The sequence below is a fragment of the Piliocolobus tephrosceles genome, chromosome 9 (genome assembly GCF_002776525.5).
Source record: "Piliocolobus tephrosceles isolate RC106 chromosome 9, ASM277652v3, whole genome shotgun sequence".
In the NCBI taxonomy this organism is placed as follows: domain Eukaryota; kingdom Metazoa; phylum Chordata; class Mammalia; order Primates; family Cercopithecidae; genus Piliocolobus; species Piliocolobus tephrosceles.
This window is the reverse complement of record NC_045442.1, coordinates 119,508,173-119,531,446: the sequence shown is the minus strand read 5'-3', so window position 1 is coordinate 119,531,446 and position 23,274 is coordinate 119,508,173. Positions and strand designations below refer to the sequence as shown.

The window sequence follows — 23,274 nt, the reverse complement described above, 5'->3', positions numbered from 1 at the left end:
CTTGTCCTTTTGAACTGAAGATGCAATGTTGTGAAGAATCTAATTTGACCCACTTTCTGGTTCCCAAACATATTACACCTGCTAGTGACTATATTCTTTCTAGATGAAAGGTAAATAAAGGTAAATCATTACCACACACCTGATTTTCATATTGTCTGCCTTGTGTATGATATGAATTTTAAAGGGTGAATTTAGAATTATCCTGGCTCCCTGTAATAAATAATCTAACACCTAGAAATAATATAAAAATGATAAACTTGTAAACCCAACAAAAGGACAGGTCAGTGATGAAGATGGTGGTAAGGGTTGGATGATAAGCTTCATGTAAGTGAAATTTGGCAAGTTTTTTCTTTAGCAAATCCTTTTTTTTTCCCAAATGATAACTCTCAGCTCAATTTTTGAAATTTTAGCAATGGTGATTACAGTAACTCCGTTTGGAGTGTGTAAATCAGTCTTAAAATTAATACCTGGCAAGAGAGGACCAAGAGTGTTTCTTGCTGTTCCTTTGTGAGTTACCTGCTTTGCAGAGGCTCTGCCCACACAAATCACAAACGCTGCCCCAGGCTGAACCACGCTGTACCATTTCCCATCTCCACCAGTATTCGGCTTATTCTAAAAATGTGCATTCTATTGGTCTGCGTAGGCTACTTTTTTTTTCATTGGCCCCAAAGGTACATTAACTCCGGCACCTAAAAAAAGTCATGCAGAGATGGAATCCTTAAGGTGAACACAACACTCATCGTCTGAGAACGTATTTTTAAAGCACAAAGATGACACTGGGAGATACCAATTTACCCGTTCAATAGGTTTCCAAAACCCAAACCAAAGCAAACACCACACCAAATCTAAATTACAACACTTTATTGCAGCATCGGCAAAGGTCAGATTTCTGAAGCTGGTGAAGATTGGGCAGCATTTCCGTGTGAAATGTTACAACTTTACAAGTTTTGTTTCTTATTTAAATCTACATGCAGAAACTGAAACATGGTAAAAGAAAAAATGCAAAATAGCTAGAAAAAAAGATGTAATCAAGTTGTAGCATACAGATGTGCTCTTCAACTAAATGTACTACGCCTACTGGAAAGCAAACGAAAGACAACTATCCTAAGAAATTAACAGATTGTCAGAAACAGACTAAGAACCCTCATTTCTATTGAGTGGGGGAGAACAAAACGAAACAGAACAAAAACAAAAGCAAAATAAAAGCTCTACTTGTTTCCATACTTTGTTTAGAGACAGAGGCTGTAAACCCATGAAGGTCAACAAAATATTCTCATCCACTTCTTGTTGTCCTTCGTTCGATTTCTGTGACATGCTGACTGGCATGTTTTGTTTTCAATGGTACTTACAATGGGCTCAACTAGATCCCTGTTCTTGGGCTGGTATCACTTTTCTAAGCCATCTGAATTAATGCTCTCTGTATACTAAAATAGTCTTCACATTTTTCTTTTACCCTAATAGGCAATTTTATATCACTGACTCTGATGGATAAAACGGATTTTTCTCCCTCATCCCTTGTTCCTCTTGAAACAAATCCCTAAACACAAGCCTTCCTGGTGGATTATCTGGTATTTGGATATCTTTCATCATTTTGTTGTCCTGCATGTAAGTTTTACTAGAAGATTTTCCTGCTTGCTCTATACTTTTCTACTGTAGTCCTGGAGCCCCCAAATGTATCTTCTTCCAACATGGGATGTTCAATTCAGAGACACTGAAACCCAAATCAAGTTTAACGCTCAAGTTCATTTCCCCCACACCATTACCATCACAACCCGTTTCTTCTCTGGCTCAATCATCTCCTTCACGCTCTCCCTGGTGTAACTGCTCAGTAGTCAAGTGAACCATCTCATTTCTTGACTGCCATTCTCAAGAGAAGATTAACCCTCGCGAGATTTCCATTACAAAAGGCCTTTTCCGCCTTGTCTGGAAGCGTCGGCTTGTTCCGGTGTTGGCAGAGGCTGGTGTTTCTGCCTCCTGGCCCCAGCCTGTCCCAGGTTTAGATTCGCAACTCTCTAGACCGACCTGCTGAGATGTGTCCACTGCTCTCATTCAATTGCTGGAGGACTCCACTATCCACAACATCAGATACAGGACCTAATGAAATGACATGTGCTGCTGGATCAACGTCTCCTAAAGGAACAAACAGGGTCACATCAGAGAGCTTACTGCCGCAGGGCAAACTCCAGAAGATGGTGTCTGCAACACTACCCACCACCACCAAGTAACTTCCCCAAGTTACAGATGGCCCTGGCATCATCTGCGGGTTCCACATCCATGGATCAAAAATATAGGGGGCAAAAACCCAAACAATAAAAAATAACAGTACAACAATAAAAAAAAAATTAAAAACAATAAAGTGTATCAACTATCTCCATAGCATCTACACTTTATTAGGTATTACAAGTTATCTAGAGATGATTTAAAGTACACAGAAGGATGTGCATACCTTATACATAAATGCTACATCATTTTTTACCAGGGACTTGAGTGTCTGTGCATTTTGGTGTCTGAGGGAGTCCAAGAAGAAACTCCCTGTGGATACCGAGGACAACTGTAGTGCTTTCTTGAGAGCATCCATGCTCTCTACTGAACTACGACTTAACCAGAGCCACTGGAGCAATGACTGGAGGGGTGGCTCCTGTTCTCCTCTACAACTAATTCCTAAGATGCTAAGAATTCACGGTTTGTGTTATGGTTCAGTTGTGCATCCCCAAAATTCACATGTTGACACTGAACTGCAGGACCTCAGAATGTGACCATATCTGGAAACAAGGTTGCTGTAGATGTAATTACTTAAGATAAGGCCATAGTGGAGCAGGGTGGAGCCCTAATCCCATATGACTGCATCTCTATAAAAAGGGGAAATTTGTACACAGACACACACAGGGGGGAAAGGCCACGTGAAGACGAAGGCGGAGACCAGGGTGCCGTATGACAAGGTATGGAAGCCAAAGATTGCCAGCACCCCCAGCAGCTAGAAGGCAGGCCTGGAGCAGCCTTCCTCCAGGTCTCAGAAGGAACCAGCCCGCTGACTCCCTGACCTCAGGTTTCCTGCTGGCAGCCTCCAGAGCTAGGAGACAACAGACTTCTGTTGTTTAAGCCACTAGGGCTGTGATACTTTGTTACAGCAGCCCAAGCAGATGAACAGTTTGTTTTTCACAGAGCAAGCTATCTTAGCAAGAAACTTTCAAAGCGTTAAGAGGCAAACATGGAAAAGTATATCCTCAGCTGGATAAGATTCGTAACTTTTCCAGAAATGAACTGATGGAAAAAACACCAGTATTCCCTGAAAGAATGAAAGAGAAGATTCAAGCATCTCTCCCGAAGTCAAGAAAAGGCAGCTATCTAACCTAGAATACTTTAAATAAATGCAGTAAATGACAGGAAAAAAATGTGCAAAATCCTTGCTAAGTAAGGTATAGTTATAGCATAAGGTGTCATTCGACTGGTTTACAGGCAAACAATCATCTGAGTGACTCAAAAATCTATCAGCTTAAAAAGTGTTTATTAATACAATATACACTTTGGATTAAGCAATTCTACAAGGGACTCTATTTTATAACAAAACTATCACTAATTTAACCTTACATAAAGATAAAAAAAAAAAAATTCTGATGAAAAAATGCAGACTCTACTTAAGATAGGTTTACAAGAGTTCAAGACCAGCCTGGGCAACATAGTGAGACCTCGACTCCACTCAAAATAAAAAAAATTAGTCATTTGTGGTGGTGTGTGCCTGTAGTCCCAGATACTGAGAGGCTGAGGCAGCACTGCTTGAGCCCAGGAGGTCAAGGCTACAGTGAGCTGTGATCACGCCACTGTACTTCAGCCTGGGTGACAGAGCAAGAAGACCCTGTCTCAAAAACAAAATAAAACAGACAAAAAAAAAATCATTTTGAAGGCCGGGTGCGGTGGCTCAAGCCTGTAATCCCAGCACTTTGGGAGGCTGAGACGGGCGGATCACGAGGTCAGGAGATCAAGACCATCCTGGCTAACACGGTGAAACCCCGTCTCTACTAAAAAATGCAAAAAAACTAGCCGGGCGAGGTGGCGGGCGCCTGTAGTCCCAGCTAATGTAGTCCCAGCTACTCGGGAGGCTGAGGCAGAACAGCTTAAACCCGGGAGGCAGAGCTTGCAGTGAGCTGAGATCCGGCCACTGCACTCCAACCTGGGCGACAGAGCGAGACTCCGTCTCAAAAAAAAAAAAAAAAACATTTTGAAAAAAATGGGTTTAAAAGTCAGATAGCATACTCCCATGCCACTAAGTGTAGGCCACACACCAGCAGCTTTGACATCACTGGAGAGCTTGTTTAAAAGTAACCAGAGCTTGTGCTCACTTCAGCAGCACATATATTAAAAATTGTAGGCCGGGCACGGTGGCTCAAGCCTGTAATCCCAGCACTTTGGGAGGCCGAGACGGGCGGATCACGAGGTCTGGAGATTGAGACCATCCTGGCTAACACAGTGAAACCCCGTCTCTACTAAAAAATACAAAAAAAAAACTAGCCGGGCGAGGTGGCGGGCGCCTGTAGTCCCAGCTACTCGGGAGGCTGAGGCAGGAGAATGGCGGGAACCTGGGAGGCGGAGCTTGCAGTGAGCTGAGATCCGGCCACTGCACTCCAGCCCAGGCGACAGAGCGAGACTAAGTCTCAGAAAAAAAAAAAAAAAAAAAAAAAAAATTGTAGCACTACAGAGAAGATTAGCGGGGCCCTGCACAAGGACGACATGCAGGCGGGGTGCAGTGGCTGAGGCCTGTAATCCCAGCACTTCGGGAGGCTGATATAGGCAGATCACTTGAGGTCAGGAGTTTGAGACCAGCCTGGTTAAATGGTGAAACCTCATCTCTGCTAAAAATATAAAAATTTGACCGGGTGCGGTGGCTCATGAGCTCGGGAGTTCAGAATCAGCCTGGTCAAGACGGTGAGACCCCTGTCTCTACTAAAAATACCAAAATTAGCTGGGCGTGGAGGCAGGCGCCTGTAATCCCAGCTACTCAGGAGGCTGAGGCAGAGAATTGCTTGAACCTGGGAGGTGGAGGTTGCAGTGAGCCGAGATCACGCCACTGCACTCTGACAGAGCAAGACTCTGTCTCAAAAAAAAAAAAAAAAAAAAAATATTAGCTGGGCGTGGTGGCACATGCCCGTAATCTCAGCTACTTGGGAGGCTGAAGCACAAGAATTGCTTGAACTCAGGAGGCAGAGGCTGCAGTGAGCTGAGATCCCGGCATTGCAATCCAGCCTGGGCGACAGAACAAGACTCTGTCTCAAAATGCAAACAAACAAAAAGAATGACATGCAAATTCGTGAAGTATTCCATAATAATAAAAAAGTAATAATAATAAAAAGAAACTAATCAGAATTTGCTTTTCAGTAAGAGTCTAGAGAGTTAATATGTACTTTAAAGTTTGAGACGCACTGAAATAACCCATATGAATTCGTAGCATGTAAGCCATATTAAGTCTTAATATTTGCCAAAAATGTTACTGCTGCTGTTTCAACTCATTGTAAGCAAATGCCTCTTATTTGTTAAAGGGCTGAAATTTTAATTTATATCCTTATTTCAAGGATCTCCTGGTTAGAAAATATACAAATACAAATTAAAATCTGGGAGTCTATCAAAAGCTACAGTAAAAAAAAGTTTATGCCAGGCGCGGTGGCTGACGCCTGTAATCCCAGCACTTTGGGAGGCCCAGGTGGGTGGATCACCTGAGGTCAGGAGTTCGAGACCATCCTGGCCAACATGGTGAAACCTCATCTCTACTGAAAATACAAAAATTAGCCAAGAGTGGTGGACCGCATGCCTGTAATCCCAGACACTAGGTAGGTTAACAGGAGAATCACTTGAACCCAGGAGGTGGAGGCTGCACTGAGCTGAGATTGCACCACTGCACTCCAGCCTGGAACAGAGCAAGATGCTGTCTCAAAAAACAAAAACAAAAACAAAAAAACTTAAACTACTTTTTATTTTGAGACAGGGTCTGGCTCTGTCACCCAAGCTGGAGTGCAGTGGTGTGATCTGGCAGTCTCTGCCTCCTGGGCTCAAGTGATCCTTCCACCCCGACCTCCCAAAGTGCTGAGATTACAGGCGCGAACCACTGTGCCTGGACCTAAACTACTTTATAACCAGTTTCCAAATAAATTTCCCATTATCTGCCATATAACATTACTAATATTAATAACTGATTTTTTTTTTTTTTAAATGGAGTTTCGCTCTCATTGCCCAGGCTGGAAAGCAATGGCACAATCTTGGCTCACTGCAACCTCGCCTCCCAGGTTCGAGTGATTCTCCTGCCTCAGACTCCTGACTAGCTGGGATTATAGGCAACTGCCATCACGACCAGCTAATTACTCTATTTTTAGTAGAGATGAGATTTCACCATGTTTGTCAGGCTGGTCTTGAACTCCTGACCTCAGGTGATCCACCTGCCTCGGCCTCCCAAAGCGCTGGGATTACAGGTATGAGCCATCACACCCAGCCTTAAAATGTAACTTTTAGGCCAGGTGCGGTGGCTCATGCCTGTAATCCCAGTGCTTTGGGAGGCCGAGGCAGGCAGATCATGAGGTCAGGAGATTGATACCATCCTGGCTAACACGGCGAAACCCCATCTCTACTGAAAATACAAAAAATTAGCCAGGCGTGGCAGCAGGCGCCTGTGGTCCCAGCTACTCGGGAGGCTGAGGCAGGAGAATGGCGTGAACCCGGGAGGCGGAGCTTGCAGTGAGCTGAGATCGCGCCACTGCACTCCAGCCTGGGTGACAGAGAGCGAGACTCCGTCTCAAAAAAAATCCGATCAAAGAAGACAAGTAAATTTTAAAAACAGCAAAGAACATCTGGTCCTCTAAAGGGTAAAATCTCATGTTTCCACGTTTGCCTGTTCATCTACCGTGTTTACTGCCCCTGTACTTTAGGAGCACTGACTATAAAAATTCCATTCACATACTTTACAGAGTGCCATTCTTAAGAGTGATGGATGAGTTTTCTTAAGGTGCTATCTGAAGAAGAGATTTTAAAACAGGTTGAGCGGCTAGCTCAAGAGCAGGGACTCTTAAAAAAAAGAAAAACAGCGGGAAGAGCTAGGGAGCAGAACTGGAGTGAGAATGTTTATTTTTTTTATTTTTTATTTTATTTTTTTGTTGAGACAGCGTCTCGCTCTGTCGCCCAGGCTGGAGTGCAGTGGCCGGATCTCAGCTCACTGCAAGCTCCGCCTCCCGAGTTTACGCCATTCTCCTGCCTCAGCCTCCTGAGTAGCTGGGACTACAGGCGCCCACTACCTCGCCAGGCTAGTTTTTTGTATTTTTTTAGTAGAGGCGGGGTTTCACTGTGTTAGCCAGGATGGTCTCGATCTCCTGACCTCGTGATCCACCCATCTCGGCCTCCCAAAGTGCTGGGATTACAGGCTTGAGCCACCGCGCCCGGCCTAGAGAATGTTTATTAAATGACTAAACACAGACTGTGAAAAGTTCCTTTGTCCGCTCACCAAATATTTATTGAGCATCTACTAGGTGCCAGGCACCAAGAGCTACGAAGGAGACAGAATGGAAACAACACGAGACTTAGTCCCTGCCCTCATCGCCTGTAATCTCATGGGGAATAGAGACAAGCTAAGCGGCACTTAAGGAGGATGAGGTCTGCAGAAATACCATAAGTCGTGGCAGCAGATCCGCACTGACCTATGTCAGACTTGAGAACACCAAGGCAGGACCTGAAGGAGCAGGAGTTCTCCAGGGGAATAGCTGGAGGCTGTTCCACACAGAGGAGGCAGAAAGAACACAGAACTAAAGGTCAGCAAGGCTGGAGCAGGGGAAAGAACAGCAGGAGATGAAGCCAGTCATGTATGTTCACCTGCATCATGGGGTCTTGGGGACCAAGCTGAGGAGTTTAGACTTTTATCCTACAAGCCACGAGGAGCCATTGGAGGATTTTAAGCAGAAGGACACACACAGATATCAAATTTGTATTTGAGAAAGAACACTGAGTCTATAGGGAGAGAATGAGTAGGAAAGGGTTGAAGGGTTGACAAGAGACAGAGAGGCTGATAAGGAGGCTGAGGCAGCAACAGCAACCCAGGCAAGAGGCGATGGTGGCTTGACCCAGGGTCTTGGCTATGGGTAGAGAATAGAACAGGCAAGAGTGAGGTCAGAATTTGGGAGCAGTATGCAGAGGATTTGCTAATGATCTAGATCTGGGGATTGAGGGAGGAGGAGCCGTCAATAACACGACTTCCTCTTCTTTTGTGGACAAGGGGGCAGACGACGCCTCCTCTCCCTGCACTGGAGACCCTGCGGGAGAGGAGCCTGGGGCAGGGGCATGGAGTCTTCCATCTCTGAGTCATAAGTGGGTGGAAAGTCAGAAATGAAAACGTGAGATCTGGGCTGGAGACCTGGACAGCAGCCAGGCCACTGGGAGGGATGACACCTCCTTTGAGAGTGCAGAAGAAGAAGAGGGCCCAGGCCCAGCCCAAAGAACACAGATATCCCTGGGCAGGGCAAGTGCAGAAACGAGGCAGCGTCAGCAGCAGGAGCCGCAGTGGTCGGGGGAAGGGAAAACCCAGAAGCCAGCAGATTCACAGACGCCAAGGAAGGGTCTGTTGGGAGAACAAGGAGGGCCCACAATGCAAAGTGCTGCTGAGATGAGGCCAAGAGATGGCAGGTGGGGATGCCAGTGAAGGCAGAAGCTGCCTCGACCTAGGGACTGGAAGGTGACAGGAGTCAATAATGAACCTTTCTTTTCTAGCATGGTCACTGGGGTGGGCAGTGCCTCCCACTGCCAGCTGTGAACTGGCAGCGGTAAGCCACCCAAGTGGGAGCAAAGAAGAAGGGGCAAGTGTAGCCAATTCTTCCAAGAGGAACTGGAGGGAGGAAGGGAAAATAGAAAGTGAAGGAACTCTGCAAAGTGCCTAACACTGGTAGCCAGGTAATAAAGGCTTACCTCTGTTCACAAGCATGTCGATGACAGCACACATATGCTTACATATCTCCTGCCTGGTCCTTAACAGACTCTCACCCAAGGTTTTTGAAACAGACAAATGAAGAGGGTGGAATTATCTTTCAAGTACTTGTACTTGGCTTCCCTACTAGACCATAACCTTGCAGGTAAAGACTCTGTCTTGTACTCCATCTACCACAGTGCAGTCCGGGATGAGTGTACACTGAGGGAGGGAGGCAAATCCTACTGGATGCCCTTCATGTCATCCAACTCCATAGTGAGTCTATACGAATTACTAAGACACTATACTTGCAATACATGAATTGTGCTATTCAGAGATGTTAGGCTGCAATATGAACAGGTAAAAGATGATGGAAAACATCAAGATATTATGTTGGTGCAAAAGTAATGGCAGTGTTTGCCGTTACTTTTATTGACAAAAACCGCATTACTTTTTACCAACCGAAATACAAATATTCAATAGTTTTGGTCTCTGATGATGAGACAGGAGGGAATTTATGTTATCAAGAACACTGTGGCATATATTTAAAGCTACTCTAAGAAAATGCAAAAGCAGGAAATGAACATTTTTCATTGCCTGTTAACCTAGCTAGTTTCTACATTTTAGCAGTAATAAAACAGGCTTAATTAAAGGACTTTAATAAAATTTGGATAATTAAAAATAACCTAATATCTTATTATGCCTAATTAGATGGGTTTACACATCATTTCCAACTTGGATTTAAAAAAAAATTATACTCAATGGATGCTAAAGAACAGATCTCCAAACTGCCTTGACAAGCCAATTTTCTTTTTTTCTTTTTTTTTCTTTTTATTATCATCATACTTTAAGTTCTAGGGTACATGTGCATAACGTGCAGGTTTGTTACATATGTATACTTGTGCTATGTTGGTGTGCTGCACCCATCAACTCGTCAGCACCCATCAACTCATCATTTACATCAGGTATAACTCCCAATGCAATCCCTCCCCTCGACAAGCCAATTTTCTACATTACAATTTGATTAGAGTTATCTGAGCCAATAGTTCAAAGAAAAATGCCACCAGAACACACGAATATGTTCAGTGATATTCAGTGAGTAACAGACACAAGCTCTGATGACTACATTTTTCCCCATGCTACCCTCCTGAATCATGATCTAATTCTGCCATCCCCAGCACACTCTCCGTCTACACCTGCTCCCCTGCTCCCAACAACAAAGTGCCATCTTGGGCTGTTGCAGAGCCTCGGTGTTTACACTAATCCCCTAAGTGAGATCAGTAAGGGCACCAGAAGCCACTGTCACTTTAACTTAACCACAAGACAACATTAATTGAGGTGGGTGGAGCACCTCAGGTCAGGAGTTTGAGACCAGCCTGGCTAACATGGTGAAACCTCATCTCTACTAAAAATTCAAAAATTATCTGGGCATGGTGGCGAGCACCTGTAATCCCAACTCCTTGGTAGGCTGAGGCAGGAGAATCACTTGAACCCGGGAGGTGGAGGTTGCAGTGAGCCAGGATCTCACCACTGCACTCCAGCCTCAGTGACAGAGGGAGACTCGGTCGCCAAAAAAAAAAAAAAAAAAAGAGAGAGAAAGAAAAGAACAAAATTAGTTGATGATATGGGTCTTTAGATCATGTCCCATAGAAACTTTAAATTACCCTTAAAAAACATAAAAGAGGTCTTATTAGGGAACATCTTCACTTTCAAATTCTTTATAGAGTTTTAAATTATCTCACATTAAACAATTTAAGTGGAACTGGTAAGAATTCCATCAGGAAATTTTATAATTTAAAAAAACAGGCTGGGCGTGGTGGCTCACGCCTGTAATCCCAGCACTTTGGGAGACTGAGGCAGGCGATCACCTGAGGTCAGGAGTTTGAGACTAGCCTGGCCAACATGGTGAAACCCTGTCTCTACTAAAAATACAAAAATTAGCCAGACGCAGTGGCGTGCCCTGTTGTCCCAGCTACTCAGGAAGTTAAGGCTGGAGAATCGCTTGAACCCAGGAGGCAGAGGTTGCAGTGAGCCCAGATCACACCACTGCACTCCAGCCTGGGCGACAGAGCAAGACTCTGTCTCAATAAACAAATAAATAAGAGCTTAGGAACAAACTACCTGCATGGTTAAAAGTCCAGAAAATAGATTTTTAGTTTTTGTAAACACTGATATTAATTAACCCTGACCTGAGAAATTCTAACGCAAAGCCTATGATGTCTCTCTCTTGCTCATCTGTAACAACTCCTTCCTATTAAAGCCAAAGAAGAAAAAAGAAGTCCACTCAGACAGGGCAAAAGCCAAGATCTAGCTGAAACCAATGTCTTTGTAAGAACAGCCACATGGGCAGATGGCTTCAGCTTAGGAGGTCAAGACCAGCCTGCACAACATGGCGAGAATCTGTCTGTACAAAAGACATAAAAATTAGCCAATTGTGGTGGTGCATGCCTATAGTCCCAGCTACTTGGGAGGCTGAGGTGGGAGGATCACTTGAGCCCAGGAGGGTGAGGCTGTAGTGAGTTGTAATTGTGTCACTGTACTTCAGCCTGGGCAACAGAGCAAGACCTTGTCTCAAAAAACAATTAAAAACAAAAAAACAAAACAAAACAAAAAAAAAAAACAAAACAGAACAGCCATAACTATAGTATAGAGCAGGTTTTTTTCCCCTCAAATATCTACACTTCCAACCTTTCTATTTTGCTAATAATCAAGCCTTAGCCAAAATATAATCCAGAATTCTCTAATTTATTCTTAAGGACAAGATGAAAAACAAAAGCTAAGGAAGAAGTAATGACTGCTTTACCTCCCACCAGTCTTAAAGATTAGATCTGCATTAGGTGCTCCCTTCGGATGTTGGTAGCGAGGCCGCCTCTCACGATTGGTGTTTGCTGGAGCTGGGCGTTGTGCAAGAGACTGCAACATTTCTGTAATTAGGAGCAAAAAAGAAAATGCTGTTAACTCTTAGAAATGTACTCCTCCTACAGAGTGAATGAAATGTTGGGGAGATTAAGTTTATTAGTCCTGTCAGGGAGCTGACTAAAGAAAAATAGCCATTATACAGACTAAAATGATTAAGAAGTTTTGAAAGAGCATTATCAAGAGATGAGACTCTTTTAATACTCAATGTTCCCTTTACTGTGAATCTGGCCACCACATAGCTATCTTACGAAGCAGTAGAAAAGTCTAAGAGGCAGTGCATTGCAATAGCTAAGAGCATCGTGTGTAGAGCAAGACTACTGGTTAATATCCCAGCTCTGTCACTTTCTAGCTGTGGGACTTTAGGTTCAATTTCCCTCAATGTAAAATGAAGATAACAACAACACTTATCTCAAAGAATTGTTATGAGGATTACACACTTTGAAAAAGTACATAAAACATGTCTGGCCAAAGAGTAAGCACTCAGTGTTAGCCATTATCATTAAGAATGTTGGAGCCGGGTGTGGCGGCTTACGTCTGTAACCCTACCACGTTGCGATGCAGGAGCGCGAGGACTGCTTGAGCCCAGGAGTTCAAAATGAGCTTGGGCAACATAGCAAGATCCCCTCTCTACAAAAAGTTAAAAATGAGCCAGGTATGGTGGCACATGTCTGTAATCTTAGCTACGTGGGGGGCTGAGGCAGAGGCAGGAGGATCACTCGAGCCCAGGAGTTTGAGGCTGCAGTGATTGCACCACTGCACTCCATCCAGCCTGGGTGACAAATGAAGGCTCTTAAAACAAACAAAAGCACTGTTGGGTATCAACTGGGAGAGAACATTCTACAAGTGAGATTAAAAGATTAGAAACCACAAATACTGATTCACACACACTCTCCTGCACAAACAGCGGTTTGTTCAGCACAGTGCTGTATAAACAACTGTTACGGTTGTAAAATCTGCATACCACAGGAACACCAAAATGCTATCTTATGAAGTCTCCATGGACTCGATATGTAAGGTTCCAATTAACCAAAAAATGCTGGGTGTGTATGCATAAAACGAGAATCCTAATTTGAGTATTTCCTCAAATCTGAAGGAATACAGGTTCCTCAAGACTAGGACTCCCAATAGACAAAAGGAGATAAATACAGTCGTGTGCTGTGTGACCACGTTCCAGTCAATGACAGACACCTATACAATGGTGGTCCCATCGGTTCATAATGGCTACACCATACAGCCTCGGTGTGTAGTAGGCTACACCATCTAGGTTTGTCAAGTACACTCTATGATGTTAGCACAATGATGAAATTGCCTAATGCCACATTTTTTAGCATGTATCCCTGTCATTAAGCAACGCACACTATTTGTTAAATGAATCTGCACACAACTGGCTGGCAATGTGAAGCAATTAAAAACTGATTATCATCTTGCTTGTAAACACAGCTAGCAGTTTATAATCTAATTTAATTAGAGCAAAATATGGTAAAAATTACACTATTGTTATTTTACAAATAAGTGAAAAAAATTAACACAGTGGGACACAAAATGAATTTCTCAGCATAGATATGGACAAATACGACATGAAAAGGTGAGACAAAATAACAATTTTGATATTCAAAAGGCAACAAACATTCCCACTTCTCTTATAGATGATTTTATACCTTGATAATCCTCTTGTTCTTGCCGTTCATTGATATCTAGTGTGAGCTTCTTCATTCTCATCCTCTCTTCTTGTTCTGCCTGTTGCTGGTTCCAGTGATTTGCAGCAAGTTGAGAGGACATGGGTACATTAAGGATCTTAAACTGGGAGAAAATAACAAAGGAGTCACAAATAGTTTGAGAACATTGAGAGAAAGAAAAAACAGACTTCAAATAAAATAGCAAGTAGAGGCCGGGCGTGGGGGCTCACGCCTGTGATCCCACCACATTGGAGGCCTGGGCGGGTGGATCATGAGGTCAAGAGAATGAGACCAGCCTGGCCAACATGGTGAAACCCTGTCTCTAACAAAAATACAAAAATTAGCCGGGCGTGGTGGCATGTGCTTATAGGCCCAGTTACCCAGGAGGTTGAGGCGGGAGAACTGCTTGAAGCCGGGAGGCGGAGGTGAGCTAAGGTCGCACCACTGCACTCCAGCCTAGCGACAGAGTGAGACTCCGTCTCAAAAAAAAAAAAAGAAAAAAAGAAAAAACAGATACCAGTATTACTCTAATACAGTCACAACCTATTAGGGCTGGATAAGGGAAAAGCCAAGTCCAACCTCCATAAAACAACAGATGTTCTGCTTTCTGCATCCTATGGAGAAGCACGCATCTAGCAACCGGGGACAACCTTTCAACCAGTAACTCTGGAGTGTCTGGGTAACTGTCGGAAAGGTGTTTACACAGAACAGATCTAGTCCATCTTCAGCAATACTCGCCGTTCATACGTCTGAAGACACCTGTGATGAGGAGAGAGTGAAGCCCCTGACCTAGTGAGATGAGTTCTCTGTTATGGAGGAAAGTGAGTCCTTATCTAGAAATGTTTTTGTTTTCAGCAGGATGTTCCTGGTTTAAGATTGCTCTTACTAAACAAACCAAGACAGGATCTATCAACTTATGGGCCATGGCTCCCTGGAAAATGTTAAGTAAGCTATGTCAGCATCTAAGCATAAGATGGAGATGTTTCACAACCTAAATTCCCCCTCTCCTGTCTGATAACCTGCATACCTCACTTAAGAGACCTCATCAGTGACTCCAAACCAAAGGCACATATGATGTGGAAGGGAAGGATTTGGGGAGCTGTGCCCATGTCCCAGGCTTCCCTCAGCTTAACCTGTGCCTTCAGAATACTGGCATCCTTGAAATTATCATTAAAGCTGAACACTGCACAGGAGCTCTGATTCACTGGAGTCTGATTTGACAGTCTGATTCTATTATCTCCAACGTCTTCTCTTGGTATTCTCTCTTAGGATGCACTGTAGTCAGCCAATGTTTTTCTTAAAATGTAACACCCAGAGACAAGCCTGGCCAGCATGGCAAAACCCCGTCTCTACTAAAAATACAAAAATTGGCCAGGCATGGTGGCAGGCGCTTATAATCCCAGCTACTCAGGAGGCTGAGGCAGGAGAATCGCTTGAACCCAGGAGGCAGAGGTTGCAGTGAGCCGGATTGTGCCACTGCACTCCAGCCTGGGAGATAGAGCGAAAACTCCAACTCAAAAAAAAAAAAAGCAACACCTAGAATGCCAAACACACTAGGACAGATACACTAAGGTGCAACGAAGTGCAGGTGAGAGACTATCTACAAGCCCAACTACACTTCATATTTAAGACAGAAGATAAATATCTCACATATAAAAATTAAAAAAAATATTAAGGTAGTCCACTTAACTACCAGCCTGGTAAACTTACCCATTCCCCCAATGACCTCAGCTTGAGAATCTGCTCTTAGTGATCTAGTATTGACTACTTACAATTATCATCTCCTTTTTAAAAAGCTCAAAACATTTTTTATTTTTTTGAGACAGGGTCTTGCTTTGTCATCCGGGCTGGAGTGCAGTGGTGCAATCATGGCTTACTGCAGCCACCACCTCCTGTGCTCAAGCAATCCTCCACCTTGGCCTCTCGAGTAGCTGGGACTACAGGTGTGCACCACCATGCCTAGCTAATTTTCATTTTTTGGAGGACCTGGGTCTCACTATGTTGCCCTGGCTTCAAAACATTTTTTTTTCAAAGCAACTTTACTGGGGTGTACCTGACATACAATCAGTTGCACATATTTAAAATGTAATTTGATGAGTTCTGCTATATGTGCTCACTTCAGAAAACCTCCCCACAATCAAGACAATGAGCACATCCATCACCTTCAAACTTCGTAAGCAAGGAAACCACCCCCAGGCAACCACCAATCTGCTCTCTGTCACTACTATTTAGTCTGCATTTTATTTTAAGAAATGAGGTCTTGCAGACTAGAGTGCAGTGGTGTGACCATAGCTCACTGCAGCATCAGAATTCCTGGGCTCAAGTGATCCTCCCACTTCAGCCTCCCAAGTAGCTATGATTACAGGCACACACCACCATGCCTGGCTAATTCTTCTTTTTTTTTTGAGACAGTGTCTTGCTGTGTTGCCCAGGCCGGAGTGCAGTGGCACAATTCCGGCTCATTGCAACCTCTGCCTCCCAGGCTCAAGTGATTCTCCTGCCTTAGCCTCCCGAGTAGCTGGGATTACAGGTGCCCGCCACCTGTTTCGTAGGCAGGCACAAAAGTTTCATATTTTTAGTAGAGACAGGGTTTCACCACGTTGGTTAGGCTGGTCTGGAACTCCTGACCTCGTGATCCACCTGCCTCAGCCTCCCAAAGTGCTGGGATTACAGACACCAGCCACCGTGCCCGGCATGCCTGGCTAATTCATTTTTAAAAATTTTTAGTAGAGGCAGAGTGGGAGGCTGGGGGGTGGGGAGAGTGGATCTCGTTTTGTTGCCCAGGCTGGTTTCAATTCTCCTGCCTCGGCCTTCCAAAGTGCTGGGATTACAGGTGTGAGCCACCGTGCCCAGCCTGCATTTTCTTTTTCTTTTCATTTTAAGGAGACACATCTCACTATGTTGTCTAGGCTGGCCTCGAAGTTCTAGTCTCAAGTGATCCTCCTGCCTCAGCCTCTTGAGTAGCTGGGACTATAGGTGAGTGCCACCATGCCTGGCTAGTCTGTATTTTCTAAATGTTTATATCTATCAGATTATACAATATGCAGTCTTTTTTTTTTTTTTTCCTGAGACGGAGTTTCACTCTTGTCGCCCAGGTTGGAGTGCAATGGCGCAATCTTGGCCTACTGTAACCTCTGCCTCCCGGGATCAAGCGATTCTCCTGCTTTGGTCTCCTGAGTAGCTGGGATTACAGGCATGCACCACCACCACACCTGGCTAATTTTGTATTTTTAGTAGAGATAGGGTTTCTCCATGTTGGTCAGGCTGGTCTCGAACTCCCGACCTCAGGTGATCTGCCTGCCTTGGCCTCCCAAAATGTTGGGATTACTGGTGTGAGCCACCGCCCCCGGCCATAACATGCACTCTTTTATTGTCCAGCTTATTTTGCTTGGCATAAAGATTTCGAGAGACATACATTGTTATATGCATCAATACTTGGCTCCTTTTTATTGCAGAATTGTATTCCCTTGTATGAATATGCCACATATTCATTCACCTGTTAGGAACATTTTGGCTGTTTCTACTTTTGGGTTATTACACATGCAATTCTACATTCATGTACAAATCTCTGGGTGGATGTTTGTCTTCATCTCTTAACTGAAAAATGCTAGGAATGAAATAGCTAGAAATATCTGGTGTGTTTTACTTTTTAAGAAACTGCCAAAGTGGTTATATGTTATACCTTTTTTTTTAAGACGGAGTTTTTTTTCATTCTTGTTGCTCAGGCTGGAGTGCAATGTGGCACGATCTTGGCTCAATGCAACCTCTGCCTCCTGGATTCAAGCGATTCTCCTGTCTCAGCCTCCCAAATAGCCGGGATTACTTGGGTGTGTGCCACCAGGCCCAGCTAATTTTTGTATTTTTAGTAGAGATGGGGTTTCACCATGTTGGCCAGGTTAGTCTTGAACTCCTGACCTCAGGTGATCCACCTGCCTCAGCCTCCCAAAGTGTTGGGATTACGGGCGTGAGCCACCGCGCTCAGCCTCATTTCATATTATGATAGAAGTGTATGAGAGTTCCAGTTCTTTCATATCCCAGGCAAAAAATTGATATGGTCAGTTTTTAATTTTAGCCATTCCAATGAGCATACACGGCTATTTTGTTTGGTTTTAATTTTCATTTTCCTAACAACTAAAACCATCTGTTTTAAAACTCAATCTAGAATTATGCTAAAAGTTGACATCAAGCTTATCAGACTATCTAGTTTTCCGCATGTATATTTTGCTTGCTTTTGAAAAAGGAAATATTGGCCCACTGTGAATCTTTCATTCCATTTAGTAAGATTTTTCTAAGTTTAATGACAACTCCTTTATAATTATGTGTGATTTCAGTCCTAAAGGATATGATTTGTTTATGCCTAACTGGTACTCACTTAAAGTAGATAATCTCTCTATTTTATTTATTACAACTTTTTTCTTTTTTGGGGGGAGGGGGGCGGGGCAGAGTCTCGCTGTGTTACCCAGGCTGGAGTGCAGTGGTGCCATCTAGGCTCACTGCAGCCTCGACCTCCTGGGTTCAAGCAATCCTCCTGAATAGTGGGGATTACAGGTGCATGCCATCACGCCCAACTAGTATTTGTATTTTTAGTACAGACTGGGTTTCACCATGTTGCCCAGGCTTATCTCAAACTCCTGAGCTCAAACGATCCAGCTGCCTTGGCTTCCCAAATTGTTTTACAGGCATGAGTCAACTGTGCCTGGTCAGATAATCTTTTGTGTGTGTGTGTGTGTGTGTGGGTATGTGATAGGTGTACATATTTATGGGGTATATGAGATATTCTGATACAGACAGACAATGTGTAATAAGACAATCCCTTTTGACATTATTTAATTTTATCCTTTTGGATAATAATCTTTCCTTTTGATATTATAAAAGGGACTGAGAACAGGTTTGTTTTGTCTGTTTTCCGTATCTCTTTGCAAGCACTGGAACTACCCTTCTTTGTTCTTATGGTCTAAAGATAGCCTTCTAAAAAAGCACCTCCTGGGGCCCAGCACTTTGGGAGGCCGAGGTGGGTGGATGACCTGAGTTCAGGAGTTCGAGACCAACCTGGCCAACATGGTGAAACCCCCGCCTCTACTAAAAATACAAAAATTAGCCAGGTGTGGTGGCCATGCCTGTAATCCCAGCTACTTGGGAGGCTAACGCAGGAGAATCACTTGAGCCTGGGAGGCGGAGATTGCAGTGAGCCCAGATCGTACCACTGCACTCCAGCCTGGGCAACTGAGTGAGACTCTTGTCTCAAAAAAAAAAAAAAAAAAAAAATATATATATATATAACATCAATTAGGCTTTGAGAGTGACAGCTAAATTTTAAATCATTTTCTGTTCCAAGTACAAAATAAGATGCCTTGGGTGAAGAGACATGGCAGTCTGAATTTCTTAATGTAAATTACAGACTCTGGCATTACAATCCTCTTAATCAGTTGGCTGGCTTTCCTTTCAATGGCTATACTAACTGGTCCTAAACACTTATGAATTACGCAAATAGAGGGATTGGTATATTACTGTTTTACAAAATAGTCAAGCAAAGCAGCCCAATAAAAAATGTAGATAGGTGGGGCACAGTGGCTCATGCCTATAATCCTGACACTTTGGGAGGCCGAGGCGGGTGGATGACCTGAGGTCAGGAGTTCAAGACCAGCCTGGCCAACATGGTGAAACTCCATCTCTACTAAAACTATAGTCCCAGCCACCCGGGAGGTTGAGGCAGGAGAATTGCTTGAACCCGGGAGGCGGAGGTTGTAGTGAGCCAAGATTGTGCCACTGCACTCCAGCCTGTGCAAAAGAGCAAGACTCCAACTCAATTAAAAAAAAAGTAGACAGATAATTTCTTAATCATCATGAAACTGGAATTGCAACTCTAAGATATTTTTATCTAAACACTCAGAAATAAAACAGATGGCCACTTCTCCCCTTTTTAGGTTCCTGATGATAAAATTTGAAATTTCCTTCATAATCCACTAATAATAAGCCTAATGATGATGGCACTAATCACAATAATAAAATAGTACAAAACATCGTAAAGAAAAGTTCATAATGTGATCAAAGAAGGTGAAAAGATCTTTTTTTTTTTTTTTTTTGAGACGGAGTCTCACTCTATTGCCCAGGCTGGAGTGCAGTGGCCGCATCTCAGCTCATTGCAAGCTCCGCCTCCTGGGTTCACGCCATCCTCCTGCCTCAGCCTCCTGAGTAGGTGGGACTACAGGTGCCCGCCACCTCGCCTGGCTAGTTTTTTGTATTTTTTTAGTAGAGATGGGGTTTCACCGTGTTAGCCAGGATGGTCTCGATCTCCTGACCTCATGATCCGCCCGTCTCGGCCTCCCAAAGTGCTGGGATTACAGGCTTGAACCACCGCGCCCGGCCGAAAAGATCTTCTAACGGGAAACAATTATAAATAAAAGATGAACAAAAACACATTTTATGAACTCAGACAAATTTTACAAAAGGCAAAGTTCTCAAGTATTATGTATTTAAAAAGAACATAAAAGAGACAGTAATAAATACAGGGAAACGAAGAGATAAATTTACTGATGGCCACCTTTGTCTACTGCCTTTACTGCAGAGCTGCTAAGATACTGTTAACAGAGACACACTACTTTATAGCAAATTAGATGATAAAAATATTGAAGTCACTCAAACTAAATTTCCTGAACATAATAGCAATGAAGGTGATTTAGCTTAAATTTTGCAGCTACTCCATGACTGTAGCTAAAATTAAGAAACATAATCTCAAGTTACTACGTCATATAACTATCCATTATTCTAGTCAAAATATAATAACAAATCATAACTCCTTATGTAAACATTAATTGCAAAAAAGGCTTGTCTGCCAGTATTAAACTATACGTTACATATTTGTTTGAAATAATAAAAAAAATTTTTTTTTTGACACGGAGTCTTGTTCTGTCGCCTAGGCTGGAGAGCAGTGGCGCAATCTCAGCTCACTGCAACCTCTGCCTCCTGGGTTCATGCCATTCTCCTGCCTCAGCCTCCCAAGTAGCTGGGACTATAGGCGCCGGCCACCATGCCCAGCTAGTTTTTTGTGTGTGTGTCTTTAGTAGAGACGGAGTTTCCCTGTGTTAGCCAGGATGGTCTCAATCTCCTGACCTCGTGATCCACCTGCCTCGGCCTCCCGAAGTGCTGGGATTACAGGCTTGGGCCACCGTGCCTGGCCAAAAAAGTTTTTTGAGCATTTTATAACATTTATATTACATTAAAACTTGTTTTAGCCAGGCGCAGTGGCTCAAGCCTGTAATCCCAGCACTTTCGGAGGCCGAGACGGGCGGATCATGAGGTCAAGAGATTGAGACCATCTTGGCTAACACGGTGAAACCCCGTCTCTACTAAAAAATACAAAAAACTAGCCGGGCAACGCGGCAGGCGCCTGTAGTCCCAGCTACTCGGGAGGCTGAGGCAGGAGAATGGCGGGAACCTGGAAGGCAGAGCTTGCAGTGAGTTGAGATCCGGTCACTGCACTCCAGCCTGGGCTACAGAGCGAGACTCTGTCTCAAAAAAAAAAAAAAAAAAAAAAAGTTTTAATTTAAATTAATTATTCTAATTCATAAATATTTAAATGTAGAAAGAAATAAATGGCTAAAAGCATTATCTTTTTCTTTCTCTGCAACTACTCACTTCATTGGTGCAATTTTTTTTTCCCCTAATGACCACAACAGAAAGTTATTTCTGAGTACAAATTTGATGCACAAAGAGGTCTTTCACTTTAAAACCAAAGATTCCTATAAGGCAACACATTTCACATTTGTAGAAAAACCGTTGCACCAGAAGGGCCAACACCCAAAAGCCAAATAAAGGAATAAAAATCAGAACAAAATATACTTTCTTTTTCAGACCACAACATACCAACGATGTTTCTTCAAATAATGTTCCAAAAACTGAACATTTTCCAAAATTCCAAATAAAGTTTAGAAGCATTGAAAATTTACTTAATAATCAAGTACTCTGAGTTCTCATTTCATGTCTAATATTTTTAAAATTTAATAACAGTATATCCTTAAACATTAAAAATTAAATGTTACATTTTAAGAAATAAGAACTTCAAATTCATTTACATAAAATTACATAAGCCACCCGGTTTATAATCTACCTACTTTGAACCAAAAATATTCCTTCTAAAATATACATAATCTTATTTTGATTTATACAATTTAGAATTTCAGACTGTTGGGGTATACTTATTTTCCAAAGCCCACAAGCTTTTTTTAAGTAGGCTTTGATTATTTTCAATGCCTACATGTTCAATGCCTACATGTTCTATAAGAGCCAAATGGGGTGTAGAGTTGACAAAGGTGATAATGAATTTTCATGTACTTCATGAAAGGGAAGAAGAAAAAAACTGATTACTTACTGTTGTGCTATCTGACCTTCAAAAAGAGATATTCATAAACTCTCTTCTAGTTAACAAAAATCATGGCCCTAGTGTGCCAATGGAATAGCATTATCTAGCAGCTGTGCAGGAATAGAGACCAAGGTATATCTAGCTGAAGCTGCCATGTACTCCCCTCCACAATTCAACAGACAGATATGTGCATGTGTGCATGCCTTCCAACTTTACAGCCTAATTACCTTTAGAAACTGTGTGCCAAGAAAAGCTGGTGATGGGGGAATGGAGGAGGAAGCTAAGAGTTTTTAAAGAGAAAGAGAATGAAGGAGATCTAAAACATGATAACTGAAATAGAAAAGTCTAGTTCAGAGAACTAAATAGTCCCTAGAAAAGCAAAAATGCTGGGATTTGTGAAACCTGGTAACAGTGGTGAATCAGCATTTCCAGGTGCTCTGAGGACAGCAGTCTTAGCAAAGATCTCAGGGCGACACCACATTTAGGGCCTGATTTTTGAAAAAGCTCTCATTTTTCCCACAGATAGAGAATGGAGAGTAAAGGAATGGGGATGTGCCAGAGTCCAACCCTGGTCAAAGGAGGGGAGGGAGGGGTGTGGCTCTCCTGAAAGCACTAGGAGGCCTGGCTGGAGCCTGGGCTGAAGGCAAGGCCCGATGACGGCAGTGTCTGAGCAAGATTCAGCAATGCCCTGATCCTGTCAAAGTTAACTTCTCAATACATGAGTCATGCCGTGAAGTCTTTGCCAGCCCGACACTCCACGATTCTTCTTCTTATTTTTTCCTTTGAGATGGAGTCTAGTTCTGTCACCCAGGCTGGAGTGCAATAGTGCGACCTTGGCTCACTACAACTTCCACCTCCTGGGTTCAAGTGATTCTCCTGCCTCAGCCTCCTGAGTAGCTGGGATTACAGGTGCCCACAACCACGTCTGGCTAATTTTTGTATTTTCAGTAGAGACAGGGTTTCACTATGTTGGTCAGGCTGGTCTTGAACTCCTGACCTTGTGATTCGCCCACCTTGGCGTCCCAAAGTGCTGGGATTACAAGTGTGAGCCACCACACCCGGCCACACTCCACAATTCTAACTGGTATATAGGTGGTATCACTGCAGCAAAAAGTAGTATACTGCTCAAGTATATCACTTGTATGCTGCACAAGTATACTGCACAATTTTGATCTCAGTGTACATGAGAAGTTGCCCAACAAATGTAGGGATATTTAGGCATCATATATTTGAGGTTGTGCTAGTGGGGAGGACATCTCAGGTGCAACTTATTGTAGAGTCTTCCCTGATCATCCTACCTAAGAGGCAGCCTCCCTCTCCTGGCACCTCATCATTCCTGTCTCTTTCTATCCTCTCCTCATCATCCCTGTCTCTTTCTATCCTCTCCTCATCAT

The 23,274-nt window shown here is 43.3% G+C and overlaps 1 protein-coding gene across 3 annotated transcripts in view; it reads right to left on the bottom strand.

The window, feature by feature from the left end:
* Window positions 1–846: 846 nt before the first annotated feature.
* The window catches only part of UPF2 (UPF2 regulator of nonsense mediated mRNA decay), a 134,810-nt gene continuing 112,382 nt past the window's right edge, over window positions 847–23,274 (bottom strand). For all 3 annotated transcript variants that reach the window (XM_023223128.3, XM_023223127.3, XM_023223126.2), the window contains exons 20-22: window positions 13,504–13,645; window positions 11,730–11,850; window positions 847–2,130 (exon numbers count right to left, since the gene is read on the bottom strand). In XM_023223128.3, coding sequence (XP_023078896.1) covers window positions 2,121–2,130; window positions 11,730–11,850; window positions 13,504–13,645 — 273 coding nt within the window. In that variant the 3' untranslated portion in view covers window positions 847–2,120. The remainder of the gene's footprint in view (window positions 2,131–11,729; window positions 11,851–13,503; window positions 13,646–23,274) is intronic.